At 45.8% G+C, this 19,975-nt stretch overlaps 1 protein-coding gene and 1 long non-coding RNA gene across 15 annotated transcripts in view; one reads left to right on the forward strand and one right to left on the reverse strand.

Annotated features, from left to right (window-relative positions):
- Positions 1 to 19,975, forward strand: part of LOC126498815 (uncharacterized) — a 70,075-nt gene that overhangs the window by 27,216 nt on the left and 22,884 nt on the right. Inside the window, exon 5 of one of the 2 annotated variants that reach the window (XR_007590906.1) lies at positions 10,810 to 11,912. The exons of the other annotated variant lie outside the window; for it this stretch is intronic. This is a non-coding gene — a long non-coding RNA (uncharacterized lncRNA). Of the gene's footprint in view, positions 1 to 10,809; positions 11,913 to 19,975 lie in introns of those variants that run through there. 2 annotated transcript variants of the gene reach the window in all.
- The window catches only part of Ebf3 (EBF transcription factor 3), a 119,472-nt gene continuing 112,026 nt past the window's right edge, over positions 12,530 to 19,975 (reverse strand). For 2 of the 13 annotated variants that reach the window (XM_050137724.1, XM_050137721.1), the window contains exons 14-17: positions 18,976 to 19,164; positions 18,371 to 18,460; positions 17,319 to 17,431; positions 12,530 to 16,308 (exon numbers count right to left, since the gene is read on the reverse strand). In XM_050137724.1, the coding sequence (XP_049993681.1) occupies positions 16,291 to 16,308; positions 17,319 to 17,431; positions 18,371 to 18,460; positions 18,976 to 19,164 (410 nt within the window). In that variant the 3' untranslated portion in view covers positions 12,530 to 16,290. Of the gene's footprint in view, positions 16,309 to 17,318; positions 17,432 to 17,451; positions 18,569 to 18,975; positions 19,165 to 19,975 lie in introns of those variants that run through there. The other 11 variants (XM_050137719.1, XM_050137716.1, XM_050137726.1 and 8 more) reach the window with 7 other exon arrangements.

Genomic DNA, 19,975 nt, shown 5'->3' on the forward strand with positions numbered 1-19,975 from the left:
TAGCAGCAGGGGGCAGAGATCAGAGGCAGAAGGATCCTGGGGCCCCCCTGTCCAACCAGCAAGCTCCCAGTTCAGTGAGACACCCTGTTTTATAAAATTAAGCAGGACACCCCAGCATCAATCTGCAGCCTCTGCACATACCAGAGCATGATAATACTTTATGTTTTGAGACAAAGTCCCGTGGACCCCAGGCCTGCCTTGAACTCAGTAAGTAGCAGAAGATGACCTTGAACTCGCAACCCTCTTCCCTCCACCTCCCGAATTCTGGGATTAGAGGCATGCACCACCACATCTAGTTTATGTAGTGTTGGGGCTCTGACCCAGGAATCTGTGTGTATCAGACAAGCACTCTATAACTGAGTTACATTCCCAGCCACAGGAAGATGTTTTCAATTTTTTTTTAAAAAAATCATTATTTAGAATGTGAAGTGAATGAAGACACTGCTTATTTTCATTAGCTGTCTGTGTACGTTGAATATTTTCATTATTTACATACCATCTCCCTTTTCCCTTTCTCTTCTTCCATCAAAGTTGTTTTGTAGAGGGAAAAATTCAACGAGAGAATATGTGCAATTTAAACTATGTTCTGGAATCATCTTTTTCAGATGCAGTTGATTTTAGAGATGGGGGGTATTAGCACTTTCAGAATCCAAAACAGCCTAAAGCTGTTGCAAATTCATTCCTTACCCCCACTTCACATGAGAAACATGTTGTGTCAGATGAGTTATACAGACACGTACGTCCATGTTTAAATAAACCTGATAGACTTTTAATATAAATTGTAGTGATGCACACTGATTGTTTATAAAAATTTATAATTGACCAGGCATGGCAGCTCATACTCGTAGGAAAGTTTAGGCACCTACTGGGCAGACACAGGGAGATAATAAGTTCAAAACTAGTGTGGGCTATGTAGTGAGTTCCAGACCATCCTGGGCTAGAGTGTCTTAGTTAGAGTTTCTATTGCTGTAAAGAGACACTGTGACCATGGCAACTCTTAAAAGGAAAACGTTACTGTGCTGGCTTACAGTTTCAGAGGTTCAATCCATTATCATCATGGTGGGACATGGCAGCATGCAGGCAGACATGGTGCTGGAGAGGGAGCTGAGTGTCCTACCTCTTGATCTACAGGCAACAGGAAGTGAACTGTGCTCCACACTGAGAGTAGCTTGAGCAAAGGAGACCTCAAAGCCCACCCCTCACTGTGACGTACTTCCTTCAAAAAGGCCACAGGTGCTCCAACAGAGCCACACTTCCTAATAGTGCCACTTCCTATTAGCTTATGGGGGCCAATTACATTCAAACTAGATGGGGCTCTATCTCTAAATTATTATTTAACCAACTAATTAATTAGCCTTATGTATGATACCTTCCTCTGTCCTCCTAATATCCTGCCAGAGACCCAGAGGCCACATTAGAGCTTCCTGTCCTCTGTCCTCTATTCTCATCACCTTTTCAAGACCAGTCTCTGGACTCTGTTGTTCCCTGATGGATTCTGCTATCACAGCCACCTTTCCTCCTTTTCACATGAGGTGGGAGCTAGGTGGCCTCTGGTGATCCCTGCTACCCAGACAATCCCTGCCTCTGTGAGTCAGTGCCCTTCCTGTTTAGTAAATGTTAGGGTTGGGATCCGCCAAACCCAGGTTCCAAGTCAGCTGCCCTAAGAAGTCCCATGATGCCTCTGAAAATCCAAGGATCCATTGAACAACCACGATTCTCTCCTACGTCCTGAGGGCCAGGGCCAGACTGTGAGGTGACCAGAAAGCTGTGGTATGGGCTATGAGCTTGGGCAAATGGAAGGCCATACCCTGCATTCTAGCATCAACCTGCTCTCCAGCCCATGGCCATGATGCCATGGCTCCCAGTCCGTGCCTGCTGCACACTAGCCCATCCCCCACCCCTACCACCACTTACCTTTCCCTTTAGTAATCCACTCCTGCTCCATCAGCCCTGAGCTCTCATCCCGTTAGCGCTCATCACGACTGCCCTCGATATCTTGGGAAGAAATGAAGAGACTTACTGTGTTACCGAGTTTGGAAAATTCAATATTCCCAAGTCATTGGTTCCCAGAGACAGGCTCTGCACAGCACCAAGCTGATCCTGGAATTTAATGAAAGAGCAAATGCATAAGGGGAGCGGAGAAAATTTTTAAGGGATTCCAAGAAAGTTCTGCCTTTCTAGGAGTAAAAGCGGATTTTTTTTTTAATGTAAAGAAATTAACAATAAGACAGTGATGAGCAGGAATACCCCGAAAGGTCAGAAGAAGAGAATTAGAGCGGAAGAAGAGAGTTTAGAAACTGATAATGGGATATTTTAAATCAGTCGAAGCGGCGAACTGGCTGTTCAATGCATATTCTGGGGATAATTTGTTTCCTGTCTGGAAAAAAATAAAATTTAATCTCTCCTCATATCAAACATAAAATTAACACCCAAGAGATGAAAGAAGTAAAGGTTAAAACTATGAAAACTATCACAGTGATAAAATGAAATGTAAGATAATTCTGCTCTTAAACCTCAGGATGGAGACAGGCATCCCACCTGAGAATGCAAAGCCATGAAGGGAAAGAAGGGGAAGGGATCGCCAGGACCGAGGGAGGACAACCAGGGGAGCACCGTGAACATATAGACTCATGGGGGGAGGGGCGTGTTTGTAACACAAGACAGAGGAATGGCAGCCACAGAGACAAGCGCCCCTGAAAACTGTTGAGGAATAGGCAGAAGCCACGGAGACCAACGGGCGGTTCACAGGAGGAATGCAAATGGCGGCAAATGTGTGAAGAGATGCTTTCACTAACAATTAGAAAGTGCAAATTAAAACAGCACAGTGTGACTGTCACCAGCAGAATGAGCAAAGAGCCTGGAGCACAGCAACACCAGGAAGTGCGTGTACATGTATGCGGTGTAGGCAGGGGCTGGTCGTTTCCTCCAGGGCCTGTTTCTAGCACCCAAGTCAGTGCCTGGCATCGAGTAGGCACTAGATATAGACAGATAAACAGACGGACAGGTGACAAACAGATAGATGATAGATGATAGATAATAGATAGATAGATAGATAGATAGATAGATAGATAGATAGATAGATACTATTATGCTAAAATGTCTATGACAAAATTTGACATTTACCCCTTGTAAAGTGCATAGTTTGATGGCATTTGGTACACTCGTATTATGTTGCTGGGCAACCATTCCCAAGACCATTTACATTTTTGCCTCTCCCAAACTCTGCCACATTAAACACTGGCCTCCACTGCCCTCCTCGTCCCCGGCAATCCCATTCTACTTTCTATCTCGATGCATTTGGCTATTTCAAGGACTTCAGAAAAGTAGGCTTAGCCTTGTGTGATAATAATATTTTGACTTCAAAAATTTATTGCATATGTGTGTGTGCACGCAGAAGACAGAAGTGACAGGAGTTATCTTCCTGGGTTGCTTTGCCTTGTTCTGTTTTGCAGCAGGATTTCTCACTGATTAGCGAGGCTGGCTGGCTAGCAAGCCCCAGGGATCCTCCGGCTCAGCCTCTCCCATGTCCAGATTACAGCACTCAACCCAGTGTTTTCATGTGGGCTCTAGGGGATCGAACTCAGGTTCTCTTACTCGCAAGACAAGCACTTTAGCGACAGAGCCATTTCCCCAGCCCAAGGACAAAACCTTAAATGAAGGAATGGAGGCATTTCATACGAACCAAGGAACCATCACATAGAAATTTGCTCATGAGTTAGTGACAGATCACGTGGTCCATTGAAGAGTTAACAAACAGAACTATAACGTGAGTCACAGCTGCTTGTTAACTCCAACTCTAGCAGGTATCCTATGCCTCTGGCCTATGAAGTTACCTGCATATATATGCACACATCACATGCCCTCATACTCTCTACATAATTAAAATAATAAGAGTAAACCTTTAAAAATCAGTAACATTCATGCCGGGCAGTGGTGGCGCACACCTTTAATACCAGCACTCGGGAGGCAGAGACAGGTGGATCTCTGTGAGTTCAAGGCCAGCCTGGTCTACAAGAGCTAGTTCCAGGACAGGCTCCAAAGCTACAGAGAAACCCTATCTCAAAAAAAATTCTATTTTATTTTCTATTTAATGTGTATGAGTATTTACCCTGCATATCTGTCTGTGCACCATGTATGTGCCTGGGTGCCCTCAGAGACCAGAAAAGGTTATCAGATTTCCTGAAACTGGAGTTACAGATGGTTGTGAGCCACCATGTGGGTGCTAGGGATAAAAACCCAGGTCCTCTGAAAAAGCAGTGACTGCTCTTAACCATTAGACCATCTCTCCAGCCCTTCGGTGACATTCTTAACAGAGTAAAAAAACAATGCAGTTCGTAATGAAACACAAAAGACCTTGAGTAGCCAAAAGAAGTAGCAGTGTTGAAAGCATCCTAACCCTTGATTTCAAATTACACTACAGACCCATTGTGGTGGTTCAAATAAGAATGGCCCCCACAGACTCTTAGATTTGAATGCTTGGCCTCCAGGAAGAAGCACTATTAGGAAGTATGGCCTTGTTGGAGGAAGTGTGTCACTGGGGACAGGCTTTAAGGTCTCAGAAGCCTAAGCCAGGTCCAGAGTCTCTCTCTTCCTGCTGCCTGTCGATCCAGATGTAGAACTCTCAACTCCTTCTCCAGCTCCTTGCCACCATGCTTCCTGTCACACTGATAATGGACTAAATCTCGGAACGGTAAGCAAACTCCTTTCTATTAGCTGCTGTGACCACAGTGTCTCCTCACAGCCACAGAACCTTGACTAAGGCAACCACAGTGACGAAAATGGTATATTGTTGGCACAAAGACAGACAGACAGGCCCAGAAATAAACCCAAGCAGCTGTGATTGCCTAATCTTTGACAAAGGTGATAATCGTATATTGAAGGAAAAGAATGTTTTTCGTCCACAATGTTGCTGAGAAACTCTCTATATCCACATGTTGAAAGAATGAAACTAGATCCGCATCTCTCACAAAATCGACTCAAGTGCATCGAAGACTTTGAATGTAAGACCTGAAGCTCGGAAGTTTCTGGAGGACACCCTTCGTAGACACAGGTGAAGACTCTCTGAAAAGAACTTCAGTAGCTCGGAAAACGATCCTAAGAGTTGCCCGCTGGGATTGCATGGAGTTCAAAAGCTTCCTCGAGGCAAAGTAAACAGCACAGTGAAGGTGGCCTACAGGATGAAGTCTGCAAACTGTACGTCTGAAAAAAAAAAGATTCGTATCTTGAATCCATAAGCAACTCTAAAATTAAACACATCTGATCCGTAGCTGAGTTAGCGACTGGAATAGGCAACTGTCAAAGGAAATAATGCAAACGGCCAGTAAGCCTTTCAAAAAAGTGGTCAACACTGTTAGCCGTTAGGGAAATGAAAAGGGAAACAGCGGTGAGGTTCCCTTCATGCCAGTCAGGATGTCTGTCATCGAGGAAAAGACGGAAAGAAATGCTGGTGAAGGATGAAGAGAGAGAAGAGCTCTGGGGGAGAGCGTGAGAACTGCCCCAGCCACTATGGAAATCAGTGCTTTCAAGTTAAAAATAGAGCTGCCACATGATCCCGCTGCCCCACTCCTTGGCACCTGAGGGACTGTAAGTCAACACCCCATGGAAATGCTTGCACCCCACGTTTACTCCACCGGTCAGAGGCACCAAGATGTGGAACCAGCCTCCAGGTCCACTAGCAGACAAATCCCTACAGACATGCGGTTCATAAACACAACGGCATTTCATTGAGCTGGGGAGAAGGAAATTAAGCCATTTGCAGAGAAATGAATGGAACCAGAGACCGCCATGTTAAAGAAAATAAGCAGAAAATGCCTCATGTCCCATCTCGTATGCAGAATTTCTATGTGGATTAATATGCATGTGCGTTCTGTGAGTGTGACATGAAAGTGTAAAGGAGGAGAAAGACGTCTAAAGGAAGCGAATAGCAAGAGAGCAGAGAATTGCATGTGCCTTAAACAGAAGGGAGTATTTGGAGGGAAGGAAAAAGCCCACAGAAGTGCAGGGGGTGGAGAGGACAGGGGAGCAGAGCAGGACAAACATACATGCATGGATATACACACATGGGTCTCAGTGAGCCCCATTACATGTGCACTCTGAGAGAGAGTGTCCTCGTGAAAATAATGCTCATGTTTTTATATCTTGACAAGACCTCAGATCTTCCCCTCCCCCACATGACACTGGGAATTGAACCCAGGGCCTCGCTTGTGTTAGGCAAAATGCTCTACCACTGAGCTATGTCCCCAGTTCTCTTTTTATCATTTAGTTGGATACAAGGTCTTGTTAAGTTACCCGGCTGGCCTTGAATTTACTCTGATTCTCCTGCTCTGTCCTTCCAATTAGTTGGGAAGACAGGCCTGTGCCACTGGGTCAGGAACTTTTTATTATTTCTATAACAGCTTTATTGAGATAATTCACGTGGGGCGACTCACCCATTTCAGGAATATGACTGAGTGCTGTGAAACCCATGGACAATTTTGAAATATCTCCATCAATTCAAAAAGAAACTCAAGAGTCTTTTTGCTAAAACTGCTCCTTGCATTCCTGGGCAAACTAACTACCAGGATACTTTCTGTCTGTGTAAGTTTATCTGTTCTGGAATATCATATGAATAGAGATATTGGCATGTATGGTTACTAGCTTCTTTCATTTAACGTGTTCTTATGGTTTATCTGTGTTATGGCATGTTTTAGCATGTCATTCTTTTCATGGTTGAATCCTATCCTTATCGTATAGCTGTATCTGCCTGTTGGCTGGTGCATGCACTGCTGTGATGTGCAAGATTTCCGTGGACATGTCCTTTTCGCGTCTCTTGGGTCTGAGCTGGACCTGGAAATACTGGGCCATTAGTAGTTCTGTGCTTTACTCTTGGAGAAGCTGCTGGCGCATCTTCCCATGCGGCTGCACTGTTCACAATCCGACCAGCAGCAGAGAGCTCTGGTTCCCACCCTCATACAGGGCTGTAGTAGGTCCTGTTGGCTCTAAGTACTGACTCCATTTAGTTTGACTGGCATTTCCCTGATAACTGGTCTTTCACATGCTTCTCGGGACTTTGTACATCCTCTCCCAGTTCAGCCACATGGGGCAACATGCATCCCCTTGCCAGCAGCTCACTATCTTGACTGATTTTGCTTGGATGTTTTGGAATGGAGGGGGAGAGCGGGAGGAGCTCCACTTTTCCTTCTTGTCCAAGATCATCTTCATTGTTCTCTGTCTGGTGGGAGATTGTTATGGTGACCCTTAGGGTCCTCTTGTCCACTTCTTCAAAGAAATCATCTGTGATTGCAAAGAGATCACCCAGAATCCGCAGTGTCAATGTGAGGGTTACCATGGCAGCAAACGCTACAGACCCACCTGTGATTACAGAACACCTTGAATATATTTAGATCTCCCTAACTGTTGTGATAGGGGGCTGCGGGCTGCGTCCCCGGCACCCGGCTGCCCGCATGGCTAGCTTATGCCCCGAAATAATTACATGGAAACTGTATTCTTTTAAACACTGCCTGGCCCATTAGTTCCAGCCTCTTATTGGCTAGCTCTTACATATTGACCTAACCCATTTTTAATAATCTGTGTAGCCCACGACTGGCTTACCAGGAAAGATCTTACCCTGCGTCTGCCTGGAGTGGGAGAATCATGGTGACTGCCTGACTCAGCTTCTTTCTCCCAGCATTCTGTTCTGTTTACTCCGCCTATCTAAATTCTACCCTATCAGAGGCCAAGCAGTTTCTTTATTACTTAACCAATGAAACAACAGATAGAAAGATGACCCTCCTCCATCACCTAACTGTATTCAAAACTAAAACACAGGCTGGAAAGACAGCTCAGCAGTCAAGAGCACTGGCTGCTATTGCAGAAGACCTGAGTCAGGTCCCTACCCCCTATCTAATGGCCCACAACTCTCTGTAATGCTAGTCCCAAGGGACTCAACACCCTCTGGAGGCACCAGGCGCACATTTGGTAATAGACGAAACATAGGAGACATACAATAGAAATAAATAAGCCTAACATAAAGTAAAATTCATTAAGAAATGAAGAAATAAAGGGCAGGGCTTTGAGGAGATGTCCCAAATTCTCGGTAGTAGTCCCCTGTAAGGAGTTCTGTCTTGCCATCAGGTCCTGAAAGCCACTGTGGGGTTCAATGTCTCATTTTTTTTTCTGAGGCATTGCAGCCATGGTGCACAAACTGGGAGACCATCTGAAGGGAATGGGATCTTTATTTCTTTTGGCCCCCTAAAGGCCTCTGTCCTGCTGCCTAGGAATATGAGCTCTTTTCACTTGTGACATGGAGAGACATGTTCTCAGAGATCCAACCTGCCTGTCTATTTTGTAGAAAATTTGGAAAATATAGATAGTATCACTTTTTAGGTTTAAGGCTAAGAGTAAATGGAAAATGGGGTTATAATATATAAATTTTTTGCCTCTCATAGCCAGAGGGGATTTTGATGTAATTCTGACAACTATTTTTCAGATACTTGTGATTGGATGCATCCTTCTGGTCTTCTCTCTAGAAATTTACAGATGAAATCGTGTTATACTCAAGGCACTAGACTTACGTACCTTAATTTTATGTCATTGGTGCTTATGATTTCATGAAATATACTTTAAAATGTGATCTTCATAGCCTGGTAGAACTTATGATACACTATTATATGACTATATCAGAACCTAATTACTGCTCCTGTTTTCAGCCATTTGGGTGCTTTCCAGTTTTTAATAAATACAGTGTTCGGAAAGGTTCATGCACTTAGGGTCTTGGCCAATCTCTGATTACTTCCTTGGAATTGATTTCTAGAAATGGAATTATTGAGTCAAAAGGCTGTGAGCACTTAGGTCTCGATGCAAAGTCCGGTTGGTTTTCAGAGAGTGTGTAGGAGTACTGAGAGCTCTAGGAGAATGTCCATTTCTCCACCACGAGCATTGAGCACCCGTTTTTAAAAGAAGTGCTTTTTCTGGTTTAGTGAATGGAAAACAGTTATCTCATCATTTTAATGTTTAGTTGTGTCCTTCTGGCCTTTTCTTTAGAAATTTACAGATGGGAATTATGTTATAGTCAAAACACTATACGCTTAAACAACCTCATTTTATGTCATTGGTATTTATCATTTCCTGAAACATACCTCAAAACAGGATCTTCAGAGCTTGGTAGAACCTCTAATATCCCATTATATGACTACACCAGAACCTAATTGCTGATCCTGTATGGTAATTTGAAGGAAAATGCCACACACACACACACACCCGTGGAGTGACACTATTATGAGGAGTGACTTTGTGGGAGAAGGTATGGCCTTGTTGGAGAAAGTGTGTCATTGTGGAGGCCGACTTGGAAATCTCACATATGTTCAAGCCATGCCCAGTGTCACAGACCACTTCCTGCTGCCTGAACCCAAGATGCAGGACACTCGGCTCCTTCTCCAGCACCACGTCTGCCTGCATGCCACCATGTCGCACCATGATGGTAATGGACTAGACCTCTGGAAATGTAAGCCACTCCAATTAAATGGTTTTCCTTTATAAGAGTCCGTGAGTTTGAAGCCAGTCGTGGTCTACAAAGTGAGTTCAAGGACAGCCCATGGCAGTTATAGGGGAAAAAAACTGTCTCAAGAAACTCAAAATAAATAAATAAATAAATAAATAAATAAATAAATAAATGAGTTCCCCTAGTAATGATGTGTCTTCACAGGAAGAGAAACCCTACCTCAGCTAACTAAGACATCCTGATTGCAGCCATTTGAGTACGTGTAATATGCCTTTTAGGTCCGATTTGGGTGCATGTAATACGCCTCATAAGTCAGATTTGGGTGTATGTAATATGCTTTTTAAGTCATATTTGGGTACATGGAATATGCCTTTTAAGTCAGATTATCATACATGTAATATGCCTTTTAAGCGAGGTTGAACATAGTTGCCTAGGTATTTCTCTTTTTTCCTTAAGAAAACTTCTATTGACCATTACTCTCTGGATGTGTAAGTCTGTCCATGCAATAATGTACAGGATGTGGATGTTTTAAGACTATAGATGTCTACCCCAGACACTCAGTAAAAGTCCATATCCCATTGATGGCTAATGCTGGCCATTTCCTCTTTGTTCAGTTAGGCTTTGAATTGTTTCTACAATATTTTTTCCCCAATTTTATGCTTGTTTGTTTACCCACTTTAAACTCTTTCTACTTCTTCTCAAGAAGTTCAGGGAACCTCTTTCCCTTTAACTTCACCATAGCTTCCAAAGTAGCAGGTTTCTTTATGGCATTTTATACGCATTTGATATGGGTTGGGTTTTGATCACCTCTGTCTTTCCCTTATGAATCGGTGCGGAAGTTGCCCTTTTAGAAAGGTAGTTCGTGAGTCTTACTGATTCGCAAATGCTCACGCTTGACTGGAGATAAAACCTCTGGTTGTGTCTTTTCTGTCTTTGCTGGGCACCCCACTCGGGCCCTGTGCTCTGCCAGCACCCTAATCAGGGTCCATGCAGCAGGAAAGAGTTTGCTCTTCACAGGAGGAGACCCAAGTCTTGAGCTCAGCTTTGTCTGGGTCTTGCCCGACAATAGCTGTGTGAGCTACAGCCAGGACCCACGGTTCAGAACCCACCATCATCTCAGCCTTGTGAGGGGGAGTGATCTGGTGGGTCAGGAAGACAGCATGGCCTCTCCATAACCTTTGTTTCTTGTGCTTTCTACACCTCTGGCTCTGGTAGAACTCGTTCCAACTCTGCCACCGACCCAGTGACTCCCATTTTCCCTTTTCATTCTATGCCTTGCAGCACTGACAGAAGCCAGTTTGTGCTGACCCCTTCCTAATTGTGGCTTCCAGGCTAAACCTTTGCTGCCCAGTCCCTCTGGTGTGGTCTCAGGGAACCTGAACACATCACCCTTCTGTACCTGCATCATGTGACCAAGTTTCTTCCTCCTGGCCCCCATACACTGCGGATGCTACCAAGGCTCCAAAGAAGAAGAAGAGCCTTCAACCCAAGCCTGGGGAGTAAGGATGTGTACCATTGATTGAAGTAAACCCTCTAGAGACCTCTGGAGTGTGCTGAACTAGTAAGAGAAAACTCTTACAGTCTGATCGGATGGCCTGAAAGGAACAGAGTCCTCCATGATGGGTGGATTGGTTGGGATCCTTGGAAATCGACTCTCTCCCCTTTCTCATTCAAATTCTTTTTCTCTTTAACTCTTAAGGATGTTGGAGACTTCACTCAGTGGGAAAGACAAAGGGTTTGGAGGCCAATGCGATTGCATTTGGCTTCTAGCTTTGGTCCCTAAGCAAGTCACCCAGCCTTGCTGTATCTCTTTATTTGGAGGTCCTGGGGATCGAACCTAGAGCTTCACACACTAGACATGGAGCACAGGCTCACACAGAGTCCCTTAGAGCACTAAGTGACCCCAAAGGTGTTCTGTGAGCCCCTGAGCCATAAATCAGCCATTGACAGTTGCAAAATATAGGCTGTCCATAGAGCTTTAAAGTCAAACTAGATGTAGGGGCCACCGAGTCCTGCCAAGGATGGCCTCCCCTACTCCCAGCTTACTTAGTGATGGTGGATTCAGAACTGCTTGGTCCTAGTTGGGGGTCTGGTTTGTGGGGACTAGTTGACCCATGGGCTCATAGCCACCTTCTTCTCTACTAAGAATCTCTGCCCGCCTCCCATTTTCTCCAGGGCAGGGGTAGGGTATAGAGCCACTGAGGTTGGGAGCTGGTCCACCCTTCCTCCCAACCCACCTCAGCAACTGGCTCCCTGTGAAACCAGCGGCTCTATGCTGGGACATGACAAATGACCAAAAAAATCAATTTGTAATCTGATTGGAGGTTTTTGATTTCCTCTGATGAGTTTAAATTTCATTAAAAGCAACCTTATTCCAACATAAAAAGAATCCTTGAAGGGTAAAACAGGGGATTGTCTCACCCGGTATAAAGCATTCCCCACTCTTTTGTGTGATTTATTCATGGCGTTAATTGTAAGGGCCAGCCCGCGGTGTCTGCTGGCAGCTGTGTCGTTATCAGGGCCTGGGATCGGCCCGGGCGGGCTCAAAGCACAAGGACTCACATTCAAAACTCACTCTTCGTGCGTATTGACACTTCAGTTATCAACAGTCCCTTTTTTTTTTATCTGTGGGGAGGGCGCTCCAAGCTCGTGGGGCCAGAATAAGCTAGGAATCCACGCCATGCCTCTCGGAGTTCTCCTAATTGTATGTATTCTCTGAGAAAATGATCATCGTGGCCCCTTGTCTTGATGAGAAATTGACATTTTCGGAGGACTTCTTTGGGTTCTCCGAGCAGGGGAGATAAGGGCCGGAGTTGTTTCAAAGCGGAGCAGCCTTTCTTTCCTTTCAGGGGCCTCTTTATTGCTCTCGTTGACCCACTTGATGAGTATGGATTTCACGAGGTCTTTTTCAGCATTTGAACTATAAAAGGTTCAGCACGACACCACCCCTTATAGACAAAAGATAACCTTGCCCTTTGAATATATTGATTCTTTATTAACTAGGCTGTTTAATGCAATGAAATGAGGCATTAGATTGAAGCCCATTTCAAGTGCTTTGAATAATCTTTAAAAGCTTGAAAGACCTTAAAGGGAGCCCTGACAATACTCGGCATTCGCTTTTGAGAGAATCGGTTCTTGCTTCTGGTTTGAAACCCAAGCATTTGAACTTCTCTCTGCCGAGGTCAACAGAACCTGGCACACGAGCTCCAAAAACCTGAGCAGAGTTCCTGGTCCCACCTCAAAGGGATGAAGTTGGCTTTGGGCAACACCTTCCCCAGCCCTGGTGACAGGGGACTGGCCATCTTAAGTGTGCTTTGTGCCAATAGGAACCTATTCCTTTACTGTCTCTTTAAGGCCAGCCGGCAAAGGCTCGTCACTGACGAGAGAGAAAGGTATTCACAAGTTTCTTTATGTTTGGAATAATTGTTTCCTGTTTTGCTCAGCAGAACAAGTAATTAAGATGACATCCGTGAGTACTAATTTAGATCACACTTACGTGACTGTGTGACAGAACCGCAAGCCAAAACATGTAAAGCCTGCCTCTCATTGAGGAGAAAATGGGAAGTGCCGGTGAGACAGAATGGGGTAGCGGAGCCGCGCAGGGGCTGTGTGAACCAGAACTGGTGCTGATGGCTGAGCTCGCCGGAGTCCCAGCCTTGGCCTCCATCTATGTGGAGCCTCCAGTGGCCAGTGCAAAACGCCTCTGTGCCCACGCCTCCCCCAACCACAGGACCATTTGCAGGACTCTCCCCTCCCCCGCCCCATGGTGTTGTGGCCCAAGTGGCTGTGACAGAAACAGTCCAGGCCTGAGTGTGTGGGTATCACGTATTCCTACGGTACCTGTAGCATCACAGCCACTGTAGGAATTGTGCCCATTGAGGGTTGAAAACTCTGGAAGGTTCTTCGAAGTCCTTTGGATCTTGGTGAGCCCTAGCTCTGGGGCCCAGGATGTGGAAATGAAATCCCCAATTCATTTGTCAGTCATTTTAATAGGCAAACAGATAAAATTACCAAAAGTGAAATTCACAGACAAGAAATACTTTAATTAAATATTGTGTAAAATGAACATTTTTATACAGTTAAATATCTGAAAAAATGTACAGATAAAACAATCTTATTGTAGGGTCTCTGACAGCAAAATCTACCATTTAGTGAAGCTCTCGTTTTTTGACACAATGAAGCCATGAGGGCACCGACTAGTCGGTCTACAACACAAACCGGGTGCGGGCATGAGGATACTTGCTAATGTGCGCGTGAGTTCTTTTTAGGTCAAACCCTTACTTACACAAAATAAATCGAGGCAATTTAGTTCCAAAGTGACTTCTCAGGCTGTTCCATGTAGCTACACCCTGTCAGGAGTCACAAAGCCAGAGTGTGACCCACTGACCACTGGGGACATTGTTTGTCTTATTGAGTCCCTTGAATGGACACGTTCTAAGTTACACATGGTTTCCTTGTGTGTGTGTGTCTGATGTTGGAAAATTCCCTCCTTTTTGTTTTTAATATGACTTCTGCTGCTGCTTACAAAGTGTGTGCTCTCTGCAAGGGCAATGGGTGTGAAAGAAAAAGAAAAAGTAATTCTGACTCTTGGTCTCACGGTGGATTTGGCACTCACAGGCACAGTGTCTGAAGGAGGTCTTTCCAGTTAAGAAAGTACAGACTGTGCTGTTGGATCTGACCACAAACAGGTATTGTTTAAAATAAAAAAAAAAAAAAAAAAGACCAGCCGTGTTCCCATGACACCTCTCTAACATCGGGGTGAGCTTGAGTGGTCAGAAGCAGCAGACAGATGCAGGAAGGAGTGACTGACGGACTGAAAGTTTGTGCTTTTGGGGTGTTTGTGTGTGTGTGTGTGTGTGGTGTGTGTTTGTGTGTGTATGTATGTGTGTGTACTGTGTGCATGTGTGTGTTGTATGTGCATGTTGTATGTGTGTGTGTTGTGTGTTGTATGTGTGCTGTGTGTTTGTATGTGTATGTGTGTGTATTCTGTGTGAGTTCATCATCAGTCTCCAAATGTTAACGATTGTGGTATAAGCCTGTGATAAAGTAGCACAGAGGTTCTTTGAAGAAGTTCACTTTTAAGGCATCAGAGGAAGTTAATGTGGCAAACATTTGTAATTAAAACATCAGAAGTAAATTTTATTTTAAACTTTAGGCCTCTGAATTTTTCCAGTAAACACAGTTCAGCTATGTGGCAAAGTCCTAGGTGGCAGCTAAAATGACTTTTTTTTTTTTACATTCTACAAAAAAAAAAAAAAACAATTAAAAATAAAAACTAAACTAAGGAGCCAGCCCGGACGGTGTGGCCCCTTCACGGTCGCTCCACATGCACAGGATCTACTAGGATTTTCCGCGGCCGCTGGCACCGTCTGCTTCTGACTATACAACAAACTTTTCTTCTCAAAAGTATTTGTTCAGATAACTTAAAAATAATATAAAAATAAACAATGAATTTGACTTTTCCTCAACATAAAAAAAGGGATGGAAAGTCCAAACAATAGCGAATGGTTTAGGTACAAATGAAATGGGAGGACATTGACTCGTTTTAACAAAACAGATCAGAGAGACAGTTCTTGGTGTCTGTTCTTTCCCTGTGTGACAGACAGCACTGGGCGGGATCAAACACCAACACAGACGTGAGAAAAGAAGGCGGGGAAAGCAATGTACAAAATTTCAAAGATAAATACAATATTTATAATTGATATGTTACAAAATAAAGTCCCTTAGCAATTGCAAGTGTTCATGGGAAAGGAAGTGTCGCATGAAAGAGCATTTTATCCCTTATAAGACGCATAAGGAATAAAACTCGTTTTTCTAAATATTTTAAGTGGATCTGAAAAAAATTCAAGACAAGTGTATAAATATTTAGCTACAACTTTGGCAAAATCACAAAAGTCTACAATTTTATAACCACATACAAAACACATCGGGGAAGAAGGGTCTAGAAGTCAAAAGGACAATTTCATGTACAAGAAACATAGACCTCACAGTAGCCTAAGAATGCAATAGGTTTACAGTGCGCAAAAGTTGAAAAAATGTTGCCGATCGCACTTGCTTTAACAGGAAGCTCTAGGTGGGAGAATATTGGAACCAACAGACAGTAGCATAGTTTTTTTTCTCTGTCAGTGTGCTTGTTGAAGGCAAGAGATTCGATATCAAAGTTACAATTTCTAACTACAATAAGTTACAAAGTTTCATTTCATTAAGATGAAGTTAAGCAATGATAAACCCTCCCTCCCTCCCTCCCCGCCACCCCGAAATTCACCTAGTCATATCCTCCTCTGTTCCAGTTAATGGCTCATACCTCCTTGGCCCCCTTTTTTTCACCACAAAAAAATATTTCACATTATAGAGATACACAACCATTGTGAATCTAAATATGAGTACAGAAAAATGTTTCGAGGCTTTTCTTCCTCAGTGTTGCATGGGCATCAAAATGGTGCATATTCACGAAGCTTCTCCCCACACAGATAGCACGCACTAGACAGCCAAGACGGAATCAGAAACTTTATACAAAATAGGCGTCGCTTTGTTTTCCTTAATCTTCAGGACTGAGAAATGTGAAAATATGAGAAAAGTTCAGTCAATAAAATGGAATTGTTCATGAAGAAGTAGGCTTTGTTCGCGTGTTGGTTCTTAACAGTTTAAATAAAATCTTTAAATGTCTTTTGTAGCATTCAACCGCTGCTGATGTTTAGTTTTGAAGGTATCGTTTCCATCAGCATGTCTTAGCACACTACATGTGTCCCCTGAAGTCCGTCCTTGGATGCTGGGTGCTGTGAAGGTAAACAGAGTCCCTCACATGGGCGGGACTACCAGCCCAGACATAGCTGCAAAAGAGAAGGAGAGAGAGGTTAATGCCGACCACCCCGCACGCGCACCCTCCTGCGGGCCCAGCTCGCTCCTCCTGGGCCAGGATCCACAGGGAAGCCAGACTCTGCCAACTCTCTGTATAGCCAGCGTTGCTCATGGCAGAGGTGTGTTGGGAAGTCTACTTCTTGGGGTGAGGGCACACTGGTGGCAGGGTTCCCGGCAGCCTTTCAGGTGCTGCTGCCCTCTGTTAAGGCCTTCTCTGGGAGAGGGACTGCTCTCTGCTTTGCATATGTCGCCAAAGCAAAGGGAAGCTCACTCTCTGGAAAGATGGGAACCATCCTGGCCGTAGCTTGCAGGCCTTGCTTTTCCTAAGTGAAATTGGAGACTTGCCTCAGTTTCCCCCTCTGCCTTTGGGCCCAAGCTCTCCGACTAGCAGCTGTGTAGCGTAAGGGTGAGTCAGGCTCTCAGATGGAAGCCACACACGGCCCAACTGCTCTGGAATCTCAAGGCCACAGATTGATGGAGGTACCACAGCACCTCAGAGTGCTGGTTTCTTCTCCTCATAAGACTAGAGAAGCCTGGCACTGAACCGCCAAGGGCAGCCAGCTCTGTAGCGAACTCCTGGTCCGAATGTAATTTAAAATCTTTTAACTCTGGTGTTGTTTAATTTTTGTCAGAATGACTGTTCTCATTAATTTATGTATAACATATTAATACATTTGTTCATGTAGTGATGTGAGCTTCAATTTCTCAGTCCATTAATTTCAACGATATTAATTTATCTCCGACTCACCGTTACAACTTTATGGTTTGGCAGGCCCCTGTGTACACACTGCTTACGTGGTACCACCTAGTCAGCCTCGACGCTGGGGCATGTCCACGGACGCCTGCCCTCACTGCCTGACTCCTAAGCAGCGCTGGCCTGGTGCCCAAGGACAGCTCTGAGGCCGCTGGCGACGCCCAGGGCCTGGGCGTCCCGTCGGCACTGACAGGTGTTTTGAAGACAATGAGTTCAAATCATTGATACCTTTCCAGTTCCTTTTTTGAGCATTAGTTCATCAAAGTGGAATATACCACCGACTTCACAAAAGGGCCAGTTTGTCTTCTCCACGGTTGCGTCCTCGGCACCCAGCAGAGAGCCTGGCACATAGTAGGCACTCAGTAAATACTGGTTGAAGGGGTTCATGTGTTTAAAGGAGAATGGGTTTGACTTTCACCCAGTGGAGCACATACCCAAGGTGGTGTCGGATAGAGGCCAGGTGACGGCCACCACTTACTTCAAGTAAGTGTGGCCCTGTGCATCACAGGGAGTCATGGGTGAGCCCGAAAGCCTAGGGGCACCCATATGGCTTCACCACCACACTCATTGGAGGTCACAGGCAGCGTGAGCTGCCCTCAGTGCTGGGAAAGGTACTCCGTGTCTGTTCCACGTGGCCCCAACTGTGGACAGCTGTGTCCAAGTGGGGACTCTCATGCCCTCGGGCCAACCCTTCCCACTCTGAACTGAGAGTGAACACTCACTCCCAACCACAGACAGGCTTGCCACCCAGCAATGGTACACAAATGGCCCTGGGTCAGGATGCTCAGCCCCTTCCAGGAGAGAGCAAAGCCATATAGACTCGTTGTCCCAGTGGTAAGGTTGCAGATAAAGCTCTGCCTTATGGCAAGGGGAGCTGGCAGGTCTGGGATGGGCACCTTAGACGGCACGGTGACCTATCATCTGTTTGAGACTATTTCTCCTGCCCCTTTAATAAGGAGGCAGCAAGCTTGGCACCAAGGGCAGGGTCATGCCCTTCACGGAGACGGGCCAGGCCTGGGTACTCTGCTTCATGGGGTTCTGCTCTTGCTGTAGTCTTGTTCCCCCTCAAGGGAGGCTCCACCCCTTGGGGCACAGAAGTGCTACTAGACAAAACCTAGAGGCAGAATCTGGTACAAGTTGGGGGCTTGAGGACCGGGCCTATAGGTGGCTGTGGGACAGGAAGGAGGATGCCAACCAGTGAAGCACATGCAATGCCACAGGCATGCAAGGGGTTTGGGAAGGGGCCGTGGGGTCCGAGCACCCACCCACACCGCCCTCACCTTGCAGTCCGTTCCCGTTGGCGCTGGTGCAGGAAGGAGGAGGCGAGGCTTGGGGCCGGACCACGGGCGCAAAAGCGCTCTTCTGTTTCACTGCGGAGATGACATTGGCAGGTGAGAATGAGAAAATGCCGTGTGTGCTGCTACAGTTTGAAGGGAGGGTGACCGAAGAGGCTGCCATGGTGGGGCTGGACGGCACTACTGCAACAAAGCAAACACGGTCAGCACGCGCGGGCTGTGGCGCAGCACCACAGCGAGAGCTCTGAGGGCCTCGCCTCGCACGGGGAGGGGCCACAAAACAAGACATGACATGCTTCGGCTCGGCCACTCTGGATAACAGGCAAACGCTTTGGGGTGGGGGTCGGGCTTGCTCTTCCAATTGAGCAGCCCCGTGTGGTTCAGATTATATTCTGGTGGCCAATGGGATGGCGTTGTTGGGGAGGGCTGTGTTAGGTCAATTTGTGGTTGTCATTTGGACGCCCAGCCTCTGGGGCCACCCTTCCTTTTATCCAGTAGCTCACATCACAGAACATCCAAGCAATACACACACTCGACTTTGTAGTGAATATGAATCTGCGTGATGACGTGTGACAAAAACAGACACTTACTGCCGTAGGGAGAGTTAGCGGAGGAGCCATTAAGAAATCCAGGCGAGCCAGGGACCCCTAGATTGGCCATGGCGCCACTTCCATATCCATTCATGCTAGTGCTGACTGTGTTGTAATTGGACTGCTGGGGAGTACTGCTGGGGACGTAGCCTCGCGGGGACACGCTGCTTGTATTGCGACTGTAGCCGACTGTTAAAATCCCCCCCCGGCCAAAAATAACATTATTATCAGTGACAGACACTTGGGGGGGGTTTCCCCGAGAATCTATATCATATATTCAACATTTTTAATTGACTTTATGCTTCCTCTCGCCCTGGTGACTCTAGCCAGCTCGGGTAATCTTATCATGCCAGTCCTACCACTGGTGAGACCTGTTCCATCTCTGTCGGCGTCGACGGCCGGCGCTTCATGTCTAACCTTTAGCTGTTTCCACATATTGCTTTAGAAGCAATTCTCAACAGCTTGGATTCCTGACCTGCTACCCGACTCTCTCTGAACTTTCAGCCTCAACAGACCTTCAAATGCCATGGCTGACAAAGAGAGCTTGTTTATGGCCGTAACTTCCCTGGAAAGACTGTTTTAGGGGTCTTCATTTTCAGAGCTGCTGTCTCTGTGAGCGAGGGTGGGGTGGGCGCCATAGCTCCGGGCCTGCTTTGGAGTGTGGGTAACTGGAAACAAAGCCCAGTGGGGTGGCTCTGAGGTGGCTGCCTGAGATGCTTTTATAGAGGATGTGTACTAAACTGACCTCCAAGGGTGCCAGATTGTGACCTCAACAGTCCTGGTCGCTGTTCTATAGGATAAGGTACACCATGAGGGAAAAATGGATGTTCTTATCCATGGATCCAGACCAGGGTGGGAACCCAAATACCGCCCATGACACATCCAAGAAGGCTCCTCCTGGCTTCCTACAGCTGCCCTATGGCTCTGCCCATTCTTGCCAAACAACACAGGGTCACTTACAAATAAGCTAAGGGACACTTCTAGCAATACCAGGGAGCTG

Source organism: Alexandromys fortis, unplaced genomic scaffold (genome assembly GCF_014885135.2).
Source record: "Alexandromys fortis isolate MF-2015 unplaced genomic scaffold, M_Fortis_MF-2015_v1.1 scaffold_3, whole genome shotgun sequence".
Taxonomy (NCBI): domain Eukaryota; kingdom Metazoa; phylum Chordata; class Mammalia; order Rodentia; family Cricetidae; genus Alexandromys; species Alexandromys fortis.